The sequence below is a fragment of the Lathamus discolor genome, chromosome 1 (genome assembly GCF_037157495.1).
Source record: "Lathamus discolor isolate bLatDis1 chromosome 1, bLatDis1.hap1, whole genome shotgun sequence".
In the NCBI taxonomy this organism is placed as follows: Eukaryota; Metazoa; Chordata; class Aves; order Psittaciformes; family Psittacidae; genus Lathamus; species Lathamus discolor.
In genome coordinates, this window is record NC_088884.1 from 37,670,900 (window position 1) to 37,696,285 (window position 25,386).

Below are 25,386 nucleotides of genomic sequence, written 5' to 3' on the forward strand. Positions count from 1 at the left end.
CCACGGGCAGAGACACCTTCCATGAGAGCAGGTTGCTCCAAGCCCCTGTGTCCAACCTGGCCTTGAACACTGCCAGGGATGGGGCAGCCACAGCTTCTCTGGGCACCCTGTGCCAGCGCCTCAGCACCCTCACAGGGAAGAGCTTCTGCCGAAGAGCTCATCTCAGTCTCCCCTCTGGCAGGTTAAAGCCATTCCCCTTGGCCTGTCCCTACAGGCCCTTGTCTAAAGCCCCTCTTCAGGTTTCCTGTAGGACCCCTTTATGTACTTAGTTATTACTTACATAACAAATCAGATTCTCCTTTAAAATTATGTAAATCTGATTTGGTTTTGACAGAACTGCCCCCAGTTGGGTTCATGACGCAGTTTATGAAGGGAGCACATAGAAACTTGCCCATCTTATGCCATAAAATTAGACAACATAAATTTGTTAGCCCAGGAATGAGGCTTTATGGCCAAGTTCCCATGGCTAAGGGTCGGATTGAGGTTATTGCTTGGGTGAGTGAAAACCTGCTTCTCTACCCCATAACTCAGCAACAAACTTCTCTAGGAGGCATAGGGCACAAGTGGGATGCTCATTCATTGTACATGCGTGTCTGAGCTGCTGCTGATGCAGACTCCTCCTTATGCTTTCTCTTTACAGTGGCCCTACTGCTGATCTGCTCCATGACTGAAATGGGCTCAACAGTAGCCTAGCAATAAATGGGGGGGGGGGGGGGGGAAGCTGACGGGTTTTAGCCAGTGCCTCAGGAAACCGCCACAAAGTGTTACTTATCAGGGATAAGTATCAGGTCCCCCTGTGAACATCAGGGTCCTGCTTTACCCTCTCCCCATCTCCTTTGCTCACACCCACCCGTGCTCTGCCGGTGCCCCACCACCACCATTCCCCGCCTACAGGAGCCCAGGGGAGGGCACCGGACCGGGGCAGCAGACCCCGTCCGGGGGTGACCGAGCCGCGGGTGGTCTGTGACGGGGAGCCCGAGCTGCACTCAGGCGTTGGGGGCGGAGGGGAGAGGCTCTGGAGAGCGGCAGCCGCGGCAGGCCGCAGCACCGGGCACGGTGAGCTGGGCGTAGCGGCGGCAGTACCGGGCCACCCTGCCCCGCCCGCCACAGCCGCGCCCGCCATGACACCCGCCACAAGGCCGCTCTGCGCGCCCGGAGCCGTCTCGATGGTGGCGGCGGCAGGCACGGGACCTCCGGGCCGCCGGGGGGCGCGGCGCGGCGGGGCGGGGCCGGGCCGGGCCGGGCGGAGCTGGCGCTGCCATGGACGCGCTGTGCCGGGCCGAGCCCCGGCCCCGCCGGCCCGCAGCCGCCTCCCCGCTGCCCTGGGCCCGCTTCTCCGCCTGGCTCGACTGTGTCTGCGTGGTCACCTTCGACCTGGAGCTGGGCCAGGCCATGGAGGTGCGGGCAGGGCCCGGGGGGCGTGGGGCGGGCCTTGAGGCGTGGGGTGGGCGTTGGCCCCGGGGCTGTGGGGAAGCCCCTGTCAGGCTGTCGGGAGGAGGGTCGCGGTGCGGGGCAGCGAGCAGGCAAGGGACGGTGGGTGCAGAGCAGAGCGGAGCTGTGGGGGCTCACCGCAGCCCACGGTGGCAGCGCCGGGGTGGGCCGGGGAGGCAGAGCCGGGCCGGGGAGGGCCCTGCGGAGGGGAAGACGGGGCAGAGGTGGAAGACGGAGCGTGCAGGGCCCAGGCTGCGGGGTGTGTGTACGGGGCTGCCGGGGGCAGTGGTGTGACTGAGGTGGGCAGAGGGCTGCCGAGCAGGGGGCAGGCTGCGAAGGGAGAAGGAGGGTGGTGGGAGAAGGCTGTGGAGGAAGAGCTGAAGGCAGGAAGCTGGGGTGTGAAGCGGGGGTTCAGGATGAATCTCGCTTACCAACAGGTCTGAGGTGCGGGGTCAGAGGGTGACAAGGAGGAGCTGAGGGGGATGTCGCAGGAGCTGGGTGGGAATAGGGGGGGCGGTGGGGACATAATGGGGTGCTGAGCAGCACTGTCAGCGGTGTCAGAGGACCTGTGGTGTCAGGGGCTTCCCGGGTCTGATACATCACTGAGGGGCCAGAGAGGATGAACTGGGAGGGAAAGGGCTGAAACAGCTTTGCCCTATCCCTGGAGGTTGCCTCCGAAAGAGGATTCAAATGGAGGTAGATACCCACGGCTTGTACCCTGGCTGAAGGCAAGAGCACGTTGGTGTTATAGACAATGCAATGTAAGGGGGGCAGATACGTCTGGACTATTCTGAACCCAAGGGCTTATCTCCAGTTCCTTATCTGTTGTATAGCTGTGGGAAATGCTCCTCACTCCCTTGTGTAAGGAGGTTAACAGTGTTTTTCAGAGATCTGAGGCATTTTAAAGTCATGCTGAAGCTTCTGAAGGGAGTGGAAAGTGGCAGAGATGAAGCTAGCCCATTGCTGCTCTGTTTCCTTAAACACTTCACTATGTTTCTTTCCGTGAAACCTGAAATAAATAAAACCAATATGCTGTAGAACTGAGTTTCACATGCTCTGGACTCTCTTCTAGACCTGACACATGTTGGGAAGGATATGGATATGGGATAATAACTAGCATTTACAACTTAATGATTCATAAGCGTGTCTTAATGGAGCTGCAGAGGTGCTTTCCTAGCAGTTTTATTGCCTGTGTAGCATTCTAAGGAGGGGACTTTGTAATCAAGGTACAATCGACTGAGTAATGTGGGGTTTTAATCCCTGGAAAGGTTTTTTTCTTCCTTTGCTTTCTTTCTTCCCTTTGCCTACATAAGGATTGATGGGAAGATGTTTCTTGTGGTATGAATGAACAAGACAACTGGGAATACCTCAGTACTTGGCCTGAGTGAGGACACAGCCCCTGTGTCCCTTTTCCTTTGGGTGTCCATGTGGATTTCTCTCTGAACAAACGGTTTGGGCAGGGAACAGGGGTCTGCACTGGGTGAGACACCCAGAAAGGAAGCCATGCTGAGGAGAAGTTGTGTGATAAAGACCCATGTTCCATTCTTTGGTCTTGGGAAAATAAGAAAGCTCAAGCTGTTGCTGTCTTTTAGGGGAATTCCAAGTAAAAGCATTTGAAACAGTGCAAATTCCACAGTAGTGGAATAGCCAGTAGTCAAGTGGGGTCATTATCTTCCTGCTTATCTCCATTTGGTGCCTCAGTTGGTCTAGATTGGGTCCAAATTTAGTTGGTCCAGGATCAGCTTGTCTCCAAGCAGGCTGCTTATTGCAGCCAGGAAGAGGGAGTTTCATGTTTGGGCCCTCAACTGCGTGTTTCTGGGTTTAAAACACATCTGTGGTACCAGCCCTGTGGGATTTCCTCAGGCCTGGCTGAGTGTGTGGGAAGTTTGGAACTCCTATGGCAGTGTGCCATAGGCATGACCAGGTTGGTGTAGCTGGCTGGGATTAGATCTTGCCAGAGCTCTCTGTGGTTTTGTGGGTGTACAAACCTCTGCAGAGTGATTTACACACAGGAGCTGATCACATACCCAAGGATTGCACCGAGTGACAGGCTACAAATACGTGGAGTAACTTGTGCTACCTCATGCTCACAGCAAAGTGAGTCAGCAGGAGGGGAAACCTCTGCTCTGGAGGTTGCACCATGCTTATGCATCATGTGTGTAAACCGGTGTGTGGAGGTGCAGACATCCCAAGAGCAGCCTGTCCTTAGGATGTCCCCTGCAGGCCTGTCCCTGTCAGGATTTCTGTGCTGAGACCTTCCCATCCCTTCCTGAAGATAACTTTTTCTCAAGTATAGGACTCTTTCCAGGGAAAACATCTTGTTTTCTATCCTGGAATGGGGTAGGCTCTGTGGATACAACCAAGGCCTTGCTTAGGCTCTGCTCAGGTTTCCAGGGATCGCATGACTTGTGTTCTGTGCAGTCATCTAGAGGTGTGGATACACCATTGGCCTGAAATTCAGTGAGTCCCACTCTGCTGCTATTTGAATATACAGTAGAAAATGTGTTTCAAAGGAAGCATAGAATGGTTTGGGTTGAAGGGACCTTAAAGCTCCTCCAGTTCCAGCCCCTGCTACGCGCAGGGACACCTTCCACCAGAGCAGGTTGCTCCAAGCCCCTGTGTCCAACCTGGCCTTGAACACTGCCAGGGATGGGGCAGCCACAGCTTCTCTGGGCACCCTGTGCCAGCGTCTCAGCACCCTCACAGGGAAGAGCTTCTGCCTAAGAGCTCATCTCAGTCTCCCCTCTGGCAGGTTAAAGCCATTCCCCTTGGCCTGTCCCTACAGGCCCTTGTCCAAAGCCCCTCTCCAGGTTTCCTGGAGCTCCTTTAGGCACTGGAGCTGCTCTAAGGTCTCCCCTTAAGGAGCCTTCTCTTCTCCCGGCTGACCCAGCCCAGCTCTCTCAGTCTGGCTTCAGAGCAGAGCTGCTCCAGCCCTCGCAGCATCTCCGTGGCCTCCTCTGGCCTGGCTCCAGCAGCTCCACGTCCTTCTTGTGCTGGTGCCCCAGGGCTGGATCAGGACTGCAGGAGGAGTCTCCCCAGAGCACAGCAGAGGGGCAGAATCCCCTCCCTGAGCTGCTGCTCACGCTCTGGGGGTGCAGCCCAGCGGGGTGGGGGGGGTGGGGTGGGGTGTGGTTCTGGGCTCAAGCACACACTGAAGCCGGGCCATGGGGAGCTTCTCCTCACCCAGTACCCCAAGTCCTCCTCCTCAGGGCTGCTCTCAAAGCAGGTCAATGCAGAAATCAGGTACAACTGCTGTTTCTGACTCATCCACCAATTTGCATTTCTTCAAATAGTTACTACAGACAGAAAAAACACTAGGTGAGAGAAAACTCATGTCTGCGATGCTCCTCTCCAGGCTGGGATCCCCACCGGCCCCTCACTGTCCGGCTCCTCAAAGATACCAGTTTCTCTGCCGCTGCTGTCACAGAGGCACCACTAATTCCTCCCCATAGTTTGAAAATATCCCTTTTTCAGTGGCACTGGCTCCTCCCTCCTAAGCTTTCCCGAACACAGGCACTCTGTGGAGCCTGGTTACTTCAGAGTCACCAGAAGTCATTTTCTGGATGTGTTGCTATGACAGCAGCCGAGCACTTGGCAACCAGCAAGGATCTGCTTCCAACAACATGTGTCACCTCCACGGTTGTTAATGCACCACTGATGGAAGAGAAGGCTTTAGCACAAGTTAGGGCACAATTTAAGCCCTTTTGGGCTATTTCTGAGATATCCAGGGACTTTTACAAGTAAAACATTCCTTTTTGTTTACAGTCTTTTTACTTTTGGGAAGTTCTAGCCACTGATTCTTACTGCTGTAGACTGGGGCTTTAATCTGGTAAACACTTAGGGATTTCCCCCCCACCCCAAAACACAGGAGCACTTCAGACTTAAACTGAAGGAATAGCAAGGAAGCAGAAGATAATGTATTTTTCAAAGTCATCTGAGATTTTGGGTCCATCAATACTTCTGTGCTCAGTCAGGAGCATTTGAGGCTGGTTGGTTTTTTTTTCTTCTTTTCCCTTTTACCCCCCTAAAATCCTGAGCACACACCTCCTAGTGAAGCATGAGCTTAGCATGTCATGGAGTGGTTTGGGTTGGAAAGGACCTTAAAGCTCCTCCAGCTCCAACCCCTGCTAGGGGCAGGGATACCTTACACTAGAGCAGGTTGCTTCAAGCCCTGTCCAGCCTGGCCTTGAACAGTTAAACTTGGGCCCACAGAGCAGTTAGGAACCATCGGTATCCACTTCTGGTCTGATTTACTTGCAGAAAGACTGCCCCCCGGAACAGCAGCAGCAGGGTTCTAAGTCTATCTGGACTCTTAAACCTAAGTTTAGATCAGCAGCAAGCGCGATGCTGTGAGATTCCTGAGCTTCTCAATGAATCAGCATCAGATGTCCTGTCTCTGTTCCTGGTCTAACCATTATTACATGGGAATGAACCAAATAAATGGTTGTATGAGCGTTAAGTTAGTCCCGACCACAAGAATTTATTCAGTCACCTAGTGCAATAACACAATGAGCAGAGGAGTGTGTCTTCTGTGGTGCGTCCCCTCATGCTCTGGTGTTCATCCTCTTGCTGTGCCTTCACCACCGTGGCTGCACATGCTTATTTTCCTCCTGCTTTTTGCAGCTTCCATCTTTCAGAGGAGCTTTAACTGAGGGCTAATCAGGGGAATGTTTAATTGTTCACTTGGCTCCCTCTCTGAAGCTGATGAGATGACCTTGCCAAGGAATCAGTGGGGAATTGTCAGAGCGAAGTGAGCTCACTCGGTGAACTTCCAGTGCTCTGGCATGGTGCCACTCCTGCTATTTATAGCCCTGTTAGAAGAGCTGAGCTCCTGATTTGAGATCCAGATGACTCGCACACTGACCTGGAGCAGAGTCACTGCAGAAGCCTGATGAGACATCTCCATTTCCCAAGCCATTCAGGGCTCCGTTCTGACTTACCCACTTACCTAAAGCCACCGGCAACCTCTGCACATCCCTATCAGTGCTTGCTCTGAGGCTGGGGAGAGAACTGCTGCAGATCTATGAGGACTCTGGTTCCTGTCCCCTGCCCAGGGACATGTGAAACTCATTCCTACCATAGCTGTGTCATGTCTCACTCCTCAGTGCAATTGTTTCTGCAGTGGATCTTGCTTTTGCCTTCAGCTCTGACCTGAGAAGTCTTGCGTTGGGTAAATGAAATTTCCATGGGTAAATGTAGAAACAGTGTTATCAGCATTTACACAGTTCAGCTGCAAAGCTGGAGTCCTTAACTAGAGCCTTTGACAGTTCCTCTTATCTGAAATGCTGGCTGATAAATTGGGTGGAACACAAATCAGTGTATGCTGACAAAGCATAAATGTTCAAGCCTGTGCCAGAGCCACCTCTTTCCTTACAAGCTAAACCTTGGCTTTCTAACAACAGATCTCAAATCAGGGAGGCTAAAACACAGTTCTGGATCCCCTCAGACCTCTCCTGCTGCCCATTTTCTGCTCTTTGGTCACAGGGAACAGCATCTCTATCTGAGCACTCACTCAGGACTCTTAAATAAGTGTTTTCACCCCGAGGCTAGGATATATTCCCAAGGCTGTGTCTAACACCAGACTCGGTGTTGTTTAGTGTACACAGGATGTGCTGTTTTCTGATCTCTTCATACAGTCAGAACCTTTGTCTGGACTATGACTGTCACCCTTGATGACTGCTGCCTCCTTTCCTCTGCCTTTGAGAACAGTAATCCTGCCCTTTGCTGCTGCAAAAGTGGTTTCTCAGCCCTGGCTGTTAACACCCTCTGTGCCATCCCCCAGTGGCTCTTCCTTCCAGCCCTCATCACATCTATGGCATTGCTTCATTTTAAAAGCCATTTTTAGTCTGTCATAAAGTCACGGACTGGTTTGGGTGGAAGGGACCTTAAAGTTCCTCCAGTACCAACCCGCTGCCATGGGCAGGGACACCTTCCACTAGAGCAGGTTGCTCCAAGCCCCTGTGTCCAACCTGGCCTTGAACGCTGCCAGGGATGGGGCAACCACAGCTTCTCTGGGCACCCTGTGCCAGTGCCTCAGCACCCTCACAGGGAAGAACCTCCTTGTAGGATGTGTTGTGCTGGGAAAAATAAGGTGCTTATTGTATGGCAGCAGTATCTATAGATGGGGGTAGAAGTCGTGGGGGAACCGAGAGACTGACTTTCATGGCTTTTGTCTCTTGCAGCTGGTGTATCCTTATGACTTCAGGCTAACAGAGAAAGAGGTAAGAACTATTTTAATGATTTGCCCCCTGTTTCTAAAGATGCTGAGCAGCAGAGATGGAGCTTTTCTAATGCGTGGTTTTGTTTGTTTCAGAAAACCAGTATCTGTTACTTGTCCTTCCCAGACTCCTACTCAGGTAGGTAATAGGAGCTGTTGGCCTTTCTGGGGTGGTTCATTGCCATTAAGAGATGGGTTCATGATGGAAAGAGTGAGTCCTTGCCTCTAACGCTGTGACATTGAGGAGCACCCTCCCTTAGGTCTGAACAAAGAGGCTTCTTGGCATTTTGGTTGCTCTGTGGATGTAGAATCTGGGATTGAGTGGGTGATGGGACAATATCTTGATACACTCACACACTCATGCTTCACCCATGCCAGTAAGATACAGACAACAGTCACAGAGAGTAAGTTCCTTAAAGTTTGCAGCTCTCAACTGCAGCACTTCTGTGTTTGTGGTGTGCTCAGTAAAGAGCAGGAGATGGGAAAAGGATGGATGCTTTCACAGCAGAAGGATTCCCAAAGCTTGGCTTCATAATATAATCAGGAAGGTGACATTAAGAAATAAGCAGGTTAATTCATCCCAGTACCTGTTTCTTTAGGGCTGGTTCCTGACTTAGTTTGCTACGGCTTTCCCAGTTTAGTTTGAAATGCTTTTGAGGATGTACTTGCACTAGACCTTAGTGAACACTCACACTAAGTGTCTCTTTTATCCAAGTAAATTGTTTCCTAATATAAATATCTTCATAACATACACACAGAGCAGTCATTACTGTTCTTCAGAGCACAACATCTACAGGCAGTGAGAAGGGAGCATGCCCTCTTATCATGCTGGACCACTTTAATCTGTTGAGCCTTGGGTTTTGTTCAGTGAGCTTGATGTGTTTCCTCATAGCTGACTTGCACATACTCAGCCCTACTCCTTCTGCCCACCCTAACCAACTGGTGAAAACTCCTGAGGACTTCATGCTTCTCTTTTTCCTGCTGGACAAATTATACTTGGGGGGGATGAATAGCACAGTGTGACCCATGGGGTGCCCAGCCATGGTGCTGGAACTGTTGTGCAGGGGATTGTCCTTAAAATCAGTGTTTGTGTGGTCTTGGATTAGGTTTGTTTGTAGGTTTTTCAGTAGGGTGGATAACAAGTGGTGGCTGTAGCAGCTCAGGTTTGATGATACTGGCTGATATCCGTAAGGTCCCCAGCAATGGCTTGGCAAAGTTTAGCTTAGTGATACTGGTTCTTCTGGTGAGCTATGTGTCCTGCACTGAGGCTTTGGGGTTCCTTTATGCTGTTACTCTCCAACTCCTTCTTCAGTTTTAGAATTCCTTGTAAACCATCATCCCTGTTTATGTCAGCACTTCAGATGTAACCAATTCTCAGCTTTCTCTTGACTGAAACTTCCTTCTGAGCATTTGTGGGTTTCTCTGTCTCAGGTGGTCTGGGAGACACTCAGTTCAGCTTCCGCCTGCGCCAGTCGGGGGGGCAGAGGACCACTCACTATGAGGATGATGGCGAGTACAATAGAGAAGCCCCTCTGACGCTGCAGGTCAGTTGGGTTTCAGTGCACTGCTTACACCTGCTAAGCAAATGGTAGTGTTGTTGGGGTAAAAACCAACTATGCTTTTGATTTGTTTTCTCTGCATAAAATACGTGTTTTCTCTGGCTGTGGGAACAGTCAGCAAAGGAGAAATCTTCCAGTACAGGGACTTATTTCCTTGTTAACATCCATAGAGGGCTGTGTTGAGAATCCCAGCTACTCTGAGAGGTGGAACTGAATCAGGAGACCCCGGCTTACAGCAGGGGTCATGGCTGGCTATAGCAAAAAGAAAGATGGTGGCACACAAGTGACATCCAACAGCGTGCATAGCTACCTGTGCATGTTCTATGAGGCAAGGCAAGAATATCCTTGGCCATGTTTACCTCTGTTGTTGAGGGGTGATGGTTCTTTTCTTGTGTTGCAGGATCTATGCATATAAAGCCAGCCAGAATAATTGGCATGCCACAGATCCATGCTTGGGCTTGCTCTGCATGGGCTGGTCTAACCAAACCCAAGCACTAAGACCAGGAGTGTCCATTAGCTGTGGGTTTTCCATCAGTGAACTACCCATTTCACACATGGAAGGGGTGAGCACTGTTGCTTCTTCTCATTGAGCAGAAGGCCATCAGATCAGCTTGTCGTCTTCTGCTCTCTCCTTTGAGGTGATGCTTCCTGTGCATGAGCCTGTTTAATACTTCTGCAATCTTTCTGTGATGTGCTTTTGTAATGTGCAGTCCAGAAATAGATTGCTGGTCTGAGAGGGAGCAGGAGGATTTCTTTTCCTAAATTCTGGTCTTGAGGTGTTTCAGCTTGCAAACATCTCTAGTGCTCTGTAGCAAGCAGACACTGCCTCACAGGTCACCCAGCTTTAGAGAAGAAAGGCAAGGAAAACTGAGTTCTGTTGTGGAAAAATGATATTTGGGGAGAGAAAGGTGCCTTAAACTGGGGCTCCAAAAAATTATATAAAGTTAAAGGTAAGTTTGATGGGTTCTGCCTTAAATACATCATAAAGCAATAGGCAAATGCAATGGGTACCATAGAGGACGTTTCCTCCCCTCAGAAGATGAAGTATTCCTTCCTCAACAGTACATTGTCCTCTAGCTGTCAAGGAAAAGACAGTCAGAGCACAAGACTGGCAGCACAGATGAGCTCAGTGGGTTGGCTGAGCTGGTCCTAATAGTGGAAACCTCAGTTAACCCTTTGGACAGATGCCCTGAAGGTGCTGCACAAAGGGGCCAGCAAAAAGTGCTACCCAGAGGCTGTAATTTGGGGGAGTTTAGATGTTGATCTCCTCTCTATCTTCCCATCTGGAAGCTCTCCTGGATAGCTGAGCATGGATAATGGTGGTAAACAGGAGGGAATGCTGTCATTGCATCATCACAGGAGTGCAGTGTGCTGTTAGGTCAGTGGCCAGAGGCAGTTTGGTGGCAGCAGGGATGGGTTGCTCAGTAACAGCACTGTTGGTCTCTTGCAGAGGGAGTCAGCTCATTACTTTGGTTATGTGTACTTCAGGCAAGTCAAGGACAGCTCCATGAAGAGGGGCTATTTTCAGAAGGTGAGTGCTGCAACCAGATAGCTTGTTACTCAGCTGCTACGTAGCTGTAAGAAGGCACCTAGCCCTAGCTGTAACCAGCACCACTTCCTACGTGACACCCCCAGTGCTTCTGCAGGAAACAGCAAAGGTCACAGGGAACAGGAGTATGTGGAAAGTGTCATTCCAAACAAAGCTGGATGCTGTTGCCATGGTGTGTTCTGCAGTGACCTGCTGTCTGAATCACGAGATCCTCAAGCACCTGAACATTTGCTTCAGTACATACTCTGGTGTCACAGATAGTGAGAGGATCTGCTCGCTGTTGCTAGTTATACCTTAACCTTACTGTCATTAGTAGCCATCTGGGAATGGACTTCCTCCTGGGATGCATTTTCTGCCCAGCAGCAGTGGCACAGCTGGTGCCTCACCAACACTGTCTCTTAGTATAAATTCTTGTGACACAGACACTGGGAAAAATAATACAAACTGCAGGTTTCTTTCAGCATAAATACACAAAGTGCTTTATATTCTTTAGCTAGATGGGTATGGTCACTGCTTAAAAGAGAGTGGAATTGCAGTCTGTGCTTTGATCTACTTTTCTCCATGGGTCCCTAGAATTACTCTTTCAGTAGTGGTTTTTCACATCGAGAGATAAAATGCCATGTTCTCAAACAAATGACAGAGGGTCTCAGGCTGGAGAGGGGCCAGAGAAGGGCCACAGAGATGATCCAGGGAGTGGGAAGTGGTGTGAGAAAAGGATGGGAGAGTTGGGCTGGTTCAGCCTGGAGAAGAGAAAGCTCCTTAAGGTAAGACCTTAGAGCAGTTCCAGTGCCTAAAGGGGCTACAGGAAACCTGGAGAGGGGCTTTGGACAAGGGCCTGTAGGGACAGGCCAAGGGGAATGGCTTTAACCTGCCAGAGGGGAGACTGAGATGAGCTCTTAGGCAGAAGCTCTTCCCTGTGAGGGTGCTGAGACGCTGGCACAGGGTGCCCAGAGAAGCTGTGGCTGCCCCATCCCTGGCAGTGTTCAAGGCCAGGTTGGACACAGGGGCTTGGAGCAACCTGCTCTGGTGGAAGGTGTCCCTGCACGTGACAGTGGTTTGGAACTGGAGGGGCTTTAAGGTCCCTTCAGCCAAAACCATTCCATGGTTCTAGCAAGAACTCCATCAGCAGAAGTGCTGCTTTGAAGCAATTTCATGTGTTTGATGTTGGTTTTCAAGTCTAACCCCCTAGTAAGCAGTGTAATTATATCCAGTGCTAGCAATTACTATGCTCTCTGACTTGTGTATGTGCCTTTTTTCAGTCCTTGGTGCTGGTGTCACGCCTTCCGTACGTGAACTTGTTCCAGTCCCTGCTGCAGCTGATTGCTCCCGAGTACTTTGACAAGCTGGAGCCATGCCTGGAGGCAGGTGAGCCCTCACATCTCGGGAGGGAGGCTTTGCACGCTGGGGTCTTTCAGGGTTTTCATCAGGAGGTTCCTGAAAGACAGTTGAAATGTTCCAAATTAGTTCTTTCTGGAACAGATTCCTACAGGGAAAACTTTCATTCAAGTGGCTAAATGTCAAAATGATAAACAGCTGTAAAGGAAGCATCAATGGGAAATGTCTGACAACTCTCATAGATGCTGCTGTCAGTTTTGCATACGATGTATTCCCAGAGAGAGAAAAACCTGCTAATGCTACATCTCTGTACAGGTCTTTATTGCACTATTTAATTTAATCACAATTTATCAGCAGTATAGTGCTGCTGGGACTGCACTGGAAATGGTGGTGCAGATGTAAGTCAGGTGAGCACTGTGAGCAGTTCTGGTGTCCTCAACATAAGAGGGACATGGAGCTGTTGGAGCAAGGCCAGAGGAGGCCACAAGGATGATCAGGGGCTGGAGCACCTCCCGTATGGAGACAGGCTGAGAAAGTTGGGGCTGTTCATCCTGGAGAAGAGAAGGCTGCGTGGAGACCTCAGAGCAGCCTTCCAGTGTCTGAAGGAGGCTACAAGGATTCTGGAGAGGGACTCTTTACCAGGGATTGTAGTGACAGGACAAGGGGTGATGGGTTCAAACTGAAACAGGGCAGATTTAGGCTGGATAAAAGGAAGAAGTTCTTTACTGTGAGGGTGCTGAGGCACTGGCACAGGGTGCCCAGAGAAGCTGTGGCTGCCCCATCCCTGGCAGTGTTCAAGGCCAGGTTGGACAAAGCCTTGGCTGACATGGTCTGGAGGTGTTCATGCCCATGGCAGGGGGCTGGAACTGGATGATCTTAAGGTCCTTTCCAACCCTAACCATTCTACGATTACTTGGTAGAGGGTTTGTTTGCAGCTAGCCAGGGGAACATGCGCACTAGGGATGATTTGAATGGGCAGAACTCACAGGCCCAGCTGAATCAGCTGGTTTGACCTTCACATTCAGCTTTTTCGTTCTCTGTGTCCCTGCAGTGTGCAACGAGATTGATCAGTGGCCACCTCCTATACCAGGACAGACCCTGAACCTTCCAGTGATGGGCGTTGTCATTCAGGTACTTGGTGGTGATGGTCTGTGCTCAGCAGCAGACTGTGGCAAACTGGGAGGTGGGACGGGTATTCCCTTTTCTTCTGGATGTTCAGTTTGCTCTTTACTCCAGAGTCTTTCTCTTTAGTCCCAACCTCTGTACAAATAGACTTTGGAATTGGGAAGCTTTCTCATGAGGATGATTCTTAGGGAAGAAATCACAGTGTGTGTGCATGCTGATCCCATCTCCCTGGATAATCTGTTCTTATTTGTGATCTAGGTGAGAATCCCATCAAGGGTGGATAAGCCAGGATCAAGCCCCGTGAAACAGTTCAACCAAGAGGTGAGATGAAGCATGGTGTGACACAAGCCAGTGATGAGGAGAATCTAGACTGTTGAGGAAGGAGGGTGGAGAAGAACTCAAACTCTTTCAGCCTTAATCCTGTTTGAAACCGCTCTTTACTGCTTTGATTCAGCCTTCGTTTTGATTCTTGTTTGTTTCATCTTCTCCCTTTTCGTCTGTTTGAATAATGTTCTCATCTTTCACAACTTCTGGTACCCATATTGCTAACCCTTATTTTCTCCATCTGTATCTTAAACTGTGTCTTCCACCAGAAGAAACTACAGAATATAAAGGAGCAGACATGGGAAGTCCTTCGCATCTTGGAAAGAAGGGATTCCTGATGATCTTTAGGAAAGGAAATTTATTTGGACCTTGAATGCTCAATCCAGATCCATTCTTCTAAGTGTTAACCTTGTTCTCTTCTTTTTGTGCTTGTTGTACAGGGAGGTACCGTGTGATAGATGTGGTCAGTGTAGTTGGCATTTCAGCCAGGAGGCTTCCATTTACTAACAGTTTTTGTTTTGTTTGGTGTTTTCTCTCCCTCATTTAGAATCTGTTACCAGCCCCATTGGTTCTCCCCAGTATTCATGAACTGGATCTTTTCAGGTGAGAGCCACCATCCCTGCAACCCCCTCCTCGTCCTCTGCTCTCCCCTCTCCCTGCTCAGAGCATCCTATAAATGCTAAGGATAATGAAGAACCAAAACTTACTGCTTTGCAGAGCATCATTTAGAATACTGGGCTTGCAGAGCTTGTGCAGTGTTTAAACCTGTGTGTGCTGCCCTTACCACAACCCCTGTCCTGGTTAGAGGAGGTTTCTTCTCTTGACCTTGGCTAGTGATCAGCTCAAGCTTTGACATGTCAACATGGAGTGCCTGAATCACACTTGTCTGTGTTATCACTGTAATTCCAATAGAGACACATCTGCTGTAATCCGCATGCATTTTACTTTGCTTAGATGAAAAGACACACAGAGAGCAACATGATCAGCAGGTTGTTTTACATTGCTTTACATTTCCTTTAAACATGTCTGAAATGGTTGAGCAGCAGCATATGTAAAGACATGTGGCATTATTGGGGAATGCTAAAACTCAATCGTGGGTTTCAGATTCCCAGATAGAAGAACATCTGGGCAGGGGTATATGCAAAGACTGTGTCTGGTTGTGTCTGAACTGCATCTCTAAGCTCAGCTTGTCATTCTTCTGCTCACTAACAGATGTTTCCAACCAGTGTTAATTCACATCCAGATGTTGTGGGAGCTGATGTTACTGGGAGAGCCAATTGTTGTCATGGCACCATCCCCTACAGTGTCTTCAGAAATGGTTCTGGCACTTACCAGGTAATGCCATGAAATTTGGAGATACAGGGAGCTGGAATAATGGGTTCTGGCAGCTCTTCTCTTTCAGATTCATTCTTGTGCCAAGTCAGTTGTTAGCTTGAATTTGTACATGAAAGCAGGGAAACAAATAGCATAGCAAGAGAGTGTTGCTCATATGCTATAATGGTAAAGAGGAGTAAAAAGTGAATCTCCTGTGTGAGGAGACCTGATGGGTCATAGCCCTGAGGAACTTTGTCTCCCCAGCTTTGAACTCTGCTTTAGCAAAAAGGAATCCCCAAACCCTGGAACTCCTCCAAAGTGTTACCTCTGGCAGGACAAAACCACTGCTGCAGTTCATACGTGTGATATAAACACACATTCCTGCTCTGTGAAGGGTTTATGTCTGCTTACAGCTGCCTGGCACCTCTGAGGTACTGCTGTGACTACCGCCCCTACTTTACCATCCACGACAGTGAATTTAAAGAGTACACCACCAGGACACAAGCTCCGTAAGTAGCCACTAGACCCTTGCTACCCTCCTTGCCACTGCCGTGTAAAGGAAACGCCCAGGTTAACACTGATCTGCCTTTTTTCCCCCTCTTTCCAGGCCAAACATTGTTGTGGGAGTCACAAACCCTTTCTTTATCAAAACTCTCCAGCACTGGCCACACATTCTTCGAGTTGGGGAGCTCAAAATGTCAGGTAAGGGTGAAACCACAGCCCTGTTGTGCAGGTAGACCTTGTGAGAGGCTGCATTGAGCTCACAGTTGTGGTGCTAGCTGTTGTTTGACACAGCATCATTCCTGTGAGAGCTGAGAAACCAAAGGCAAGTCTAGACTCTGCCTCAGTTGACATGCAGGATGAGCACAATGGCAAAGACAAATCAGTGAGAGGATAACTTGCTGTAGTTTTTTAAGCATTAAGAAAAAGAGAAGTCCTTCCTGGGCAGGAAAGAGAAAATTGGATAGAGAAGGAGAGGGAGGTGGAGAGATAGGCTCAAATTATCAGCTATGAAGCCAAGGAAACATCTAGGTTGAGGAGCTGGGTTATGTGCAATGCCTCCTTAACACCTCTCTGGTCCAAAACTGGAGCAGGAAAGTTAGCGGGTGAGAAGGCTCATGTAAAGGTGGAGTTAAGGGAGGGTATCACTGAAGTAGCTCAAGTGTAGGACTGGATGTTTCTCGAGTGCACAGTCTCTCAGGCGCATGCGATGGATGTGGGGGTGGATTCAGAGCCTGAACTGGTCACTCGATGTCATTCCACAGGAGACCTGCCCAAGCAAGTGAAGGTGAAGAAGCTGGCAAAACTAAAAACTCTAGACACAAAACCAGGTAAGTCTTTTGTAAGGCATGATTTAGTTTTGTTTATCCTTCTACATGAGGGATTTAGCACATGAACTTGGCATATGTTATTCTTTGCTTCTCAACAAATGGGTATTTTGGTGTGACCATCTTCTCACGTTATCATCTTCTCACATTTGAACTGCTACACAGTAGTGGCATCCCCCATGTAATACACGCAATAATACAGCTTTGTTTTGAGGTTGAAAAAGCCAATATGATCATGTGTAGAGGGGCTTTGGACAAGGGCCTGTAGGGACAGGCCAAGGGGAATGGCTTTAACCTGCCAGAGGGGGGACTGAGATGAGCTCTTAGGCAGAAGCTTTTCCCTGTGAGGGTGCTGAGGCGCTGGCACAGGGTGTCCAGAGAAGCTGTGGCTGCCCCATCCCTGGCAGTGTTCAAGGCCAGGTTGGACACAGGGGCTTGGAGCAAGCTGCCCTAGTGGAAGGTGTCTCTGTCCATGGCAGGGGGTTGGAACTGGAGGAGCTTTAAGGTCCCTTCCAACCCAAACCAGTCTGGGATTCTGCGATTTTAGTCTCAGGAGAAGACCTTCTCATTTTCATGGGTTTATTTTCTATATCATGCCCACTTTTTAGATGTGATGGAAGTCAAAGGAACTTGCGTGCCTAGATACAGCTGTCCCTTAACTATCTGTTCCTCTCAGGCCCGGGCATAAGCTGACTCCAGTAAACTTATCTCACTATCATCTTAGCACAAGAAGGCCCTTGAGATAGTTCAGTGTACTTTACTCCTGCTGTGAGTACTGGCTGCATGAGCAATTCCTCTATTCTTGTAATAGCTTTTTAATCACTGCTGTAATTACACACACACAGAGCAGCCAGGGTTAGGGTTAGTACTAGAAATTTGGGTTCTGTGATCCCTGTGCTATACAGCAGTGCCTCCGCTAGATATCTGGGTGAAGATTTGTTTCTAACATCTGGTTTTTTTCTTGGTTGTGGGGTTTTTTCAATCTAGGAATCTATACTTCCTATAAAACATTCCTGCACAAAGACAAAACCCTGATCAAAAGATTACTAAAGGTAAGGGCTTGCAACTCTATCCTACATTCTTATGTTACAGGAAACCTGTGCTAACAGCTTGATTTAAACAGGCAGAACTCTCCAAAAGGAACAGACTTTTTAGAGTGTGCAGTGATTTTGTCACATATACTTGGACATGTCCATTGTGCCAGTTTTAATATCTTTTGTTTGGTATTATTAAGGGAGACCTACAAGAAACTTAAAGAGGGGCTTTGAACAAGGGCCTGTTGGGACAGGACAAGGGGTGATGGTTTTAAACTGAAAGAGGGGAAGTTCAGGTTAGATATAAGGCAGAAGTTCTTCCTGTGAGGGTGCTGAGGCACTGGCACAGGGTGCCCAGAGAAGCTGTGGCTGCCCCATCCCTGGCAGCGTTCAAGGCCAGGTTGGACACAGGAGCTTGGAGCAACCTGCTGTAGTGGAAGGTGTCCCTGCACATGGCAGGGGTTGGAACTGGAATTGCTTTAAGGTCCCTTCAACCCAAACCATTCTCTGGTTCTTTGAACAATTGCTATCAAAAAGAGTCTGAAAAACAGATTGTAGGCAGTGAAATGTGAGTGATAGATTTAACTAGAGGGTGGAATGTGTGTTTTGGGCAGCAGTTTTCCAGACTGCTCTGGACTGGCTGCTTCTAGCTGCAGTGTGCAGGGTCTGCAGCTCTCTGCATACCCCAGAGGATGGCACCTTTGAGAATGTGCTATGTGCTTGCAGGGGATCCAGCGGAAGCGCCCATCCGAAGTCCAAAGTGCCCTTCTGAGACGTCACCTCCTGGAGCTCACCCAGAGTTTCATCATTCCCCTGGTGAGGAGTTGAACACAGACGTGTTCGAGGGGGGTGAGCAGGAGATGTGTGAGTGACAAGTTTGCCCTTGCTCTCTAATATTCACCCATAGCTGAGCATCTGTATTAGGCTGAGGATGTGGCACTCCAGAGATGTTTTACTCCAAGGAAAGGAACAAAATGCCTCTTGAAATGTCTCCTTGATCTCAGTAATCAGCATTAAATCTGCATCTTGGATATGCAGCACACTGTGTGTGAAGGCAGAACATTTGCAATGTAGGAACAGATATTCCCTATTACTTGATCTTCTCTGCTCTTTTCAGCAGGTAGTCAAAGCAGATATATAGGGAAGGGAGCCCGAAACATTCCTCTAACACTGGAATCAAACCTATTGCCAACATGAAGCTCTCTCTTCTGGCTTGGGAAGCTTGGCCGTGGACCCTTAGAGGCTCCACATGGTGGTCACTTCCCTAGGGCAGGTTTTAGTACATGCTTTCTTTCAAGGCCTTCCCTCTTGGCCAGTTTTGGCTCCTCCACTTCCTTTCCTACATCATCTTAGGAGGCAGGACATGGGAGGACAGAGCATCTCCTCGGATTCTAGTCTCTCCTGCCAACTTCTGCCCACCTGACCTTTGCTCATGTGGCATGCTTGGTATTCCTGCAGCATGGTTTTGTGACCCAGCCATGGTGGGAAACAAGCTGGAACACTAGGGCTCATGTCACATGAAGTAAAAACCAGAGTATGAGGCTGTTGTTTGGGTCTGTGATGTATGGGAGAAGACCATCAAACTCCATGAGCATGCAATAGACTCCATGATGGCTGCAACTTGAGGTTTTTTATTAATGCTTTGGGGGATTATTTCTTCTTAGGAGCATTACATTGCAAGTCTGATGCCTCTGCAGAGGGCCATTACTCCATGGAAGGTATGTTCAGTTTCCAATCACTTCTGCTTTCCCTTGCCTGCAGAGATTGGGAATAGTTCTGCCATATGCTGATCACATACTTGTGATACTCTGTGTGAACTTCCCTCATTGAAGGAAGAGGGTTATGACTCCTTTAAATACAGCTGAAACAAACACTGGGGCAGATGCTTCCTGTTTTGCAGCAAGCTCAGCTATTGTGAGCCTAATTTGAATTTTACTACAAGGCTGGTTAAGAAGTTCATGCATGTTTTGTTCTCTTAGTTACCAAGTGTGCCTTGTGCAGCCTCTTCCACTGTAAATACAGACCTCATCTTACCCCAGTTTCTTTTGGTGTGTGTAATATGGACCTTCTGTTGTGCAGAACCCTCCACAGATTCGTCCTTTCTGTCAGGAAGATTTCATGAAGACCCTTGAGCATGCTGGGCCCCAACTTACCTGTGTGCTTAAGGGTGACTGGTTGGGCCTCTATAGGTAAGGCTTTGGTAATTCCCTGCCTTATCCCCTTAACAGCCCGTGCAAGTTGTAATGAACATCAAATCCTGAATTAGAATAGGAGCAAAAAGGGAGTTTCAGGACAGAGACAGGTCACCTGAAAAGCTCAGGCCTATGAAGAATTGACTCACTAATAATGGTCAGGAGGAGCAAATGCAGGATAGAATCAGTGCTGTGGTTTATGTGGTTCCAGCACGAGAGGGATGTGGAGCTGCTGGAGCAAGGCCAGAGGAGGGCACGGAGCTGCTGCGAGGGCTGGAGCAGCTCTGCTCTGGAGCCAGGCTGGTTCCAGAGCACCTGCTGCTGAGGTGGCTGGGACTCAGCTCCACGCAGCATCTTAAATTGTCTCATCTTTTTCTCCCTCTGCTGCCACAACCCTTGTGTTTCAGTTCGTGCCTTTTCAATCCCATGTTGGATTTGATCTAAAATCTTCTGGCACAGATCAACCCAGGTATGGTGGTGCCCCCTTGTTCATTTTCCTGCATAGCTAAGTAAAACCAGAAGTTTAGTACTGGACTGCACAGGAGAGGTGCAAGTTACACCCCCTTTGACATAGCCTGATACCTTGCTTATGAAGGAGAGAGGTAAATCACCAGTTATATAGGACTTAAGTCCACACTGGCAAATGGTTGTGAGCTTTAAATACCAGGAAAGGGGTTAAGCACGATACTTGTGATTGTAAGGTCTGGCTGCCCCATCCCTGGCAGTGTTCAAGGCCAGGTTGGATGGGGTTTGGAGCAACCTGCTCTAGTGGAAGGTGTCCTAGCCTGTGGCAGGAGGTTGGAACTGAAGGAGCTTTAAAGTCCCCTCCAACCCAAACCAGTCTGGGATTCTGTGTTACTACAGAGGAATGTGAATTCCAACAGTTGTCATAACTCCAAAGGAAAAGTGGGACAAAGTAAGGCTACAGAAAGGCACAGAGCACTGTGCCTTGGCTTGGCTGAGGTGTGAGCTGATGCAGAGGAAGGTGTGAGACTACAGCGTTGCCCCTCTCATTGGTAACAATCTGCTAAAGCTGCTCAGCTGGATCATGTTCATGCCTGGGCAGGGAGAAACCTCTGGTGTAGATAAGATAGGAGCAGAGCATGTTAGCTCATAATCACTTACATCCCTAATGCCTCTGTGGAGCAGAGTCTTTTCCTCTCACATCTCTGCTGCAGTACGAAGGGGAATGCGTGCAGTGGAGCCATGAGCTCCTCTGGAGACCCCCATTCGCAGCTCCCTGTCATCTGTCTTTCTACAGGAGGTTCTTCAAGTCTCCCAACTTTGATGGCTGGTACCGTCAGAGGCACCGGGAAATGACCCAGAAGCTGGAGGCCCTTCATCTGGAGGCCATTTGTGAGGCGGTATGTTCAGCTGCAGCATTGAAACCAGTGCCACATGATACCTCCTTGGGCCTGAAACCTGGGAGATGAGGGTGCTTGGACACTTGAGGTACCTTGAACACTTACTGGTACACCTCAGTTCTGCACTGATGGAGGGGGACAGCACCTTCTGCCCTTAGGAGCCACAGTTCTGCCTCATGTTTGCCAGTGCTCAGGAATAACAGCACATGCAGGGGACAGGAGCATGAGCAGCTCACCTCCCTGCTTTGTCAAACACTGCAGCTCATGCTCTGGCTGCTTCTGTCGACTGTTTTTCATCATGTCCTTCCCAAGCCAACAGAGAGCCAGACTGAGAGTGTCATCTCTTGCTGGCTTCCTTAATGTCTAATGAAAATAGGTTTTTCAGTAGTGACTGCTGGTCCACTTTCTTAAACTGAGCAGCTGCTCAGGTCCCTGGAGCTCTGGTATTTTACCCAAGTGCATCTTGAGCCTAGACACCCCCCATGTGCTGGGCTGCATCAGAAGCAGCGTGAGCAGCAGGTCGAGGGAAGGAATTCTGCCCCTCTGCTCTGTGAGACCCCTGCAGCACTGGGTGCAGTTCCGGTGTCCCCAACATAAGAAGGACATGGAGCTGTTGGAGCAAGTACACAGGAGGCCACGAGGATGATCAGGGGACTGGAGCACCTCCCGTATGGAGACAGGCTGAGAAAGTTGGGGCTGTTCAGCCTGGAGAAGAGAAGGCTGCGTGGGGACCTCAGAGCAGCTCCCAGTGTCTGAAAGGGGCTACAAGGATGCTGGAGAGAGACTCTTCATTAGGGACTGTAGTGATAGGACAAGCGGTGATGGGTTCAAATGGAAACAGCGGAGATTGAGGTTGGATCTAAGGCAGAAGCTCTTCCCTGTGAGGGTGCTGAGGCGCTGGCACAGGGTTCCCAGAGAAGCTGTGGCTGCCCCATCCCTGGCAGTGTTCAAGGCTGGATTGAACACAGGGGCTTGGAGCAACCTGCTGTAGTGGAAGGTGTCCCTGCCCATGGCAGGGGTTTGGAACTGGATGAGCTTTAAGCTCTCTTCCAACCCAAACCAGTTTATTATTCTCTGATCTTCAGCTCCACTGTTCAGCAGTGCAGGTCCTTGAGCACAGTGTGGGCAATGCCAAAGCTGTCTCCTTTTATTAGCAGGCCAGATTCTGGCAAGTAGATTTCAGTTGTGAACACAGCTCAAGATTCATGGTACTGCCTGGAGGAGGGGAGCCTGCGCTGTCTGTGTGTGACTGCATCTACCCTTCATTCTTCTCTTCAGGCAAGAACTTGATGCTGTGACAGTTAGGAAACTGGGTCGAGCTTAGTCTTGTTCATTTAAGGTTTAAGCGCTGCGAGCAGGGTTGTGAAAGAGGATGAGAATCCTCCTCCTGGCTTTTGTTTCAGGCTCTGCTTAGGGGTATCTCTTTGGGAAAAGCTTCTGTAAAGAAGAAATGTCCCTGAAGAAAGCTGTTCTCTCTCTTTAGAACATCGTAGCCTGGATGAAGGACAAGTCCGAGGTGGAGATTGTAGACCTGGTGCTAAAACTTCGTGAGAAGCTGGTGAGTTTTCCTCCCTTCTTCCTGCCCTGGCTCTTTTCTGTCTGTATCTCTGCAGCAGGGAGAGACCAGGGACATGGATGATGTTTGTTGCTTAGAAAACTTTGCCCTTGCTCCCTGATTTGGAGATTGGGACAGTCAGGAAACTTCAATATTTGTGTAGGAAAGGACGCACAAATGATGCTGCGAGGGCTGGAGCAGCTCTGCTCTGGAGCCAGGCTGAGAGAACTGGGCTGGTTCAGCCTGGAGAAGAGAAGGCTCCTTAAGGGGAGACCTTAGAGCAGCTCCAGTGCCTAAAGGGGCTCCAGGAAACCTGGAGAGGGGCTTTGGACAAGGGCCTGTAGGGACAGGCCAAGGGGAATGGCTTTAACCTGCCAGAGGGGAGACTGAGATGAGCTCTTAGGCAGAAGCTCTTCCCTGTGAGGGTGCTGAGGCGCTGGCACAGGGTGCCCAGAGAAGCTGTGGCTGCCCCATCCCTGGCAGTGTTCAAGGCCAGGTTGGACACAGGGGCTTGGAGCAACCTGCTCTGGTGGAAGGTGTCCCTGCCCGTGGAAGGGCTTGGAACTGGGTGAGCTTTAATGTCCCTTCCAACTGTAACTTTGGCTCTGTGAACACTGCTCTGGAAGCCATCTGGGATCTGGAGCATGTGGATGGTGCCCAGAGGTTAGTAATCATCTGGGTCAGTGAGATACATAAAGAGTAGCAGGAAATTATGTAGCTCAGTCTGGCAAATTCTGCTCATCCCTGCAGTGTGTCTGGCTCAGGACCCTCAGTTACCTGCTCTTGCTGTCAATGGACACAGGAGAAGTTGAGAGCAGTGCAAGTGCAGGGTAGGCACTGCCACCTTGTGCCGGTCACCCGGGTGAGTGACCTGTCTGAAACATTCTGGCTGTAAAACCTTTGAGGGTCCTTTATAAACCTGCTTGATACGAACTGGTGCAACCATCTGGGGTCTTGAGCTCTGCTGAGCTTTTGGACTCCATAACCATCTATGGCAGCGGGTCTGGTGCCTCAGAGAGACAAGTGGAGTTTGCTCAGGACAGGCAGAGCAGAAGGAGGAACTCTGAAGCTGTTTTAACCTTCCCATCTCCCTGCAGGTCCGAGCCAGGTGCCAGCACCTTCCTGTGAAGGAGGAAACACTACAGAGGGTCAGTCTGTACATTGAGACCATCATCGGCTCCCTGCCCGAGGATCTCCAGGCTGTGCTGCACCACCATTGAGCACGGAGCAGGGACTCTGTGGGACAGGGAAGGGTCCTCCCACCCCACTTCGAGCTGTGGGATGCTGCAGTTGTGTTTGGAAAGGAAACTTCTTCCCCGCTCCAGCCACACGCCCTGACTGGGGCCTTGCTCACAACCGTGTAGGATTGTGATGTGGGTCAGCCCTGTAGCAGGATTAGGAGCCGTGTGCACTGTTCTCTGCCTAGTCTTGCTTTGAGAGCTGGATTAGGGGCTGTAAATGGGACACTGCTCCCTGTGTGGCTGTTGTCAGGTCAAAAAGTGACAGCCAGGCTTCCAGCAGCATGTGATAGGCTGTGCAAAACAGGCATTGCTCATGTATACACCTCTGTCTTCATCTGGTGCGTGGGCTCTCCAGATCCCAGTGCCTGGGACGAGCAGGACCAGCCTTGTAGGGGGCAGCTGGTTTCAGGACAGTTCCTGATGATAGTCACAGAACCACAGAATGGTTATAACGAGAGAGATGCTGTTCCCCACACAAATGATGTGAGAGAATTGTCCCTACTCATCCAGCAGCCTGACTCGTGCTGGCGTGAGCCTGAGAGGCAATGGGAGTGGGAGGATGAATTGCTGGACATGGAACACTGTGTTTCCTTCAAGGCGGAGACAAGAGAAGAAGAGGAAGAAGGGGCTGGTGCATGTGCAAGGATCAGCTCTCCAGGGATCTCAGCGGGTGCTGTGTGAAAGGCAGCAGCTCCCAGAGCTCCACAGAGAGGAGCTGGCCTCCAAATGTCATTTATTCACCCTGGAAAATCAAGTTTGTGTGCTCTAATAACATACAAGAGAGCCGGAGCTCTGCTGGGCATGGAGATAACGTGGTCAGCCCCCTTGCTGATAAAACGTGTTGGAGAACCTCATTTCTGCAGCCTGTGTCAGCCTTGCACGTGGGCACTTGGGGAGTAGCCCATGTGTGAGCCCTGCGCCAAGGGCAGCGGGGAGCAGCTCCTCCAGCTCCACCACAGCTTGTCCTCACCGCAACCCGGCTTCCAGCTCCGTCATTCTGCTCCCATTCACCTCCTGGGGAAGACAGAGGGATGTGTGTGTGCTTCAGGGTGAATGTAGGAAAGACCTGAGGCTCTGCTGATGCCCTCTGCCTGAGAGAGCCACCTCTCTGCTTCTGAAGTGGATTTACCATAACCCCATGGTTGGTTGCTTCTCCTGTAACTGCGTTTCACCATCCACCAGCCTGGCCAGGGCCTGTTTGCCCGGGTCTGGCAGCCTGCTGCTCTCCTATCCTGTCAGAAGCGCTAGAATGCACGTGGCAGGAGAGCCCAGCATCACAGCCAGGACCTGCACAAAGGTGTCGGCAGCTCATGGGGTGGCAGTGATGCTGTTTCTGGTGGCCTCTGCCTGTTGCTGCCTTGGGGCTGTGGAGATGTTGGTGAGTCTCAGAGGTGGCTGAATCCTTCCTGCACTTTCATCTCTGGAGCCAAGCATGGACAGCGCAGGAACACAGGAAGCTGCTGGGATCCCCACCACCTCCAGCCTGGAAGCAGCCACGTGAGGAGACATGGCCATACCTCCCTGTAGTAAGGAACTTGTACAATACTCCTAGTGTATATTCTGTATATAGAGTTGGTGTGCGTCCGTGTGATAGCCCTGCAGTGACTGTGGTGGACCAAAGCACTAATGTATAGTAGAAAACATTAGTTTAAAAAAACCCAAATGAAGCCAAGCTGTGTCCTGGGCTTGAGTCTTGGTGGATCTGTTTGGTGGGGAGTGGGGTTTCTCTGCAGAGAGCTGCAGAGTCGGTCGTCCTTGGCGTGGTGGTTCCTCAGTCACTGTTAGGTGCTGTCAGGGGCTCTGGGTCAGCTCCTGTCC

The 25,386-nt window shown here is 50.1% G+C and overlaps 1 protein-coding gene across 1 annotated transcript; it reads left to right on the forward strand.

The window, feature by feature from the left end:
• The first annotated feature begins 1,234 nt into the window (after positions 1-1,234).
• On the forward strand, positions 1,235-25,253 carry DENND6B (DENN domain containing 6B). Its single transcript, XM_065668165.1, has 20 exons — positions 1,235-1,398; positions 7,614-7,652; positions 7,745-7,787; positions 9,080-9,192; positions 10,658-10,738; positions 12,016-12,121; positions 13,143-13,222; positions 13,475-13,537; positions 14,088-14,143; positions 14,753-14,875; positions 15,268-15,363; positions 15,462-15,556; positions 16,120-16,185; positions 17,170-17,234; positions 17,943-18,032; positions 18,881-18,934; positions 19,296-19,405; positions 20,670-20,772; positions 22,256-22,330; positions 23,425-25,253. The coding sequence occupies exons 1-20, from the start codon at positions 1,261-1,263 to the stop codon at positions 23,545-23,547; spliced, it is 1,719 nt and encodes a 572-aa protein (XP_065524237.1). The 5' UTR covers positions 1,235-1,260; the 3' UTR covers positions 23,548-25,253.
• Positions 25,254-25,386: the final 133 nt, after the last annotated feature.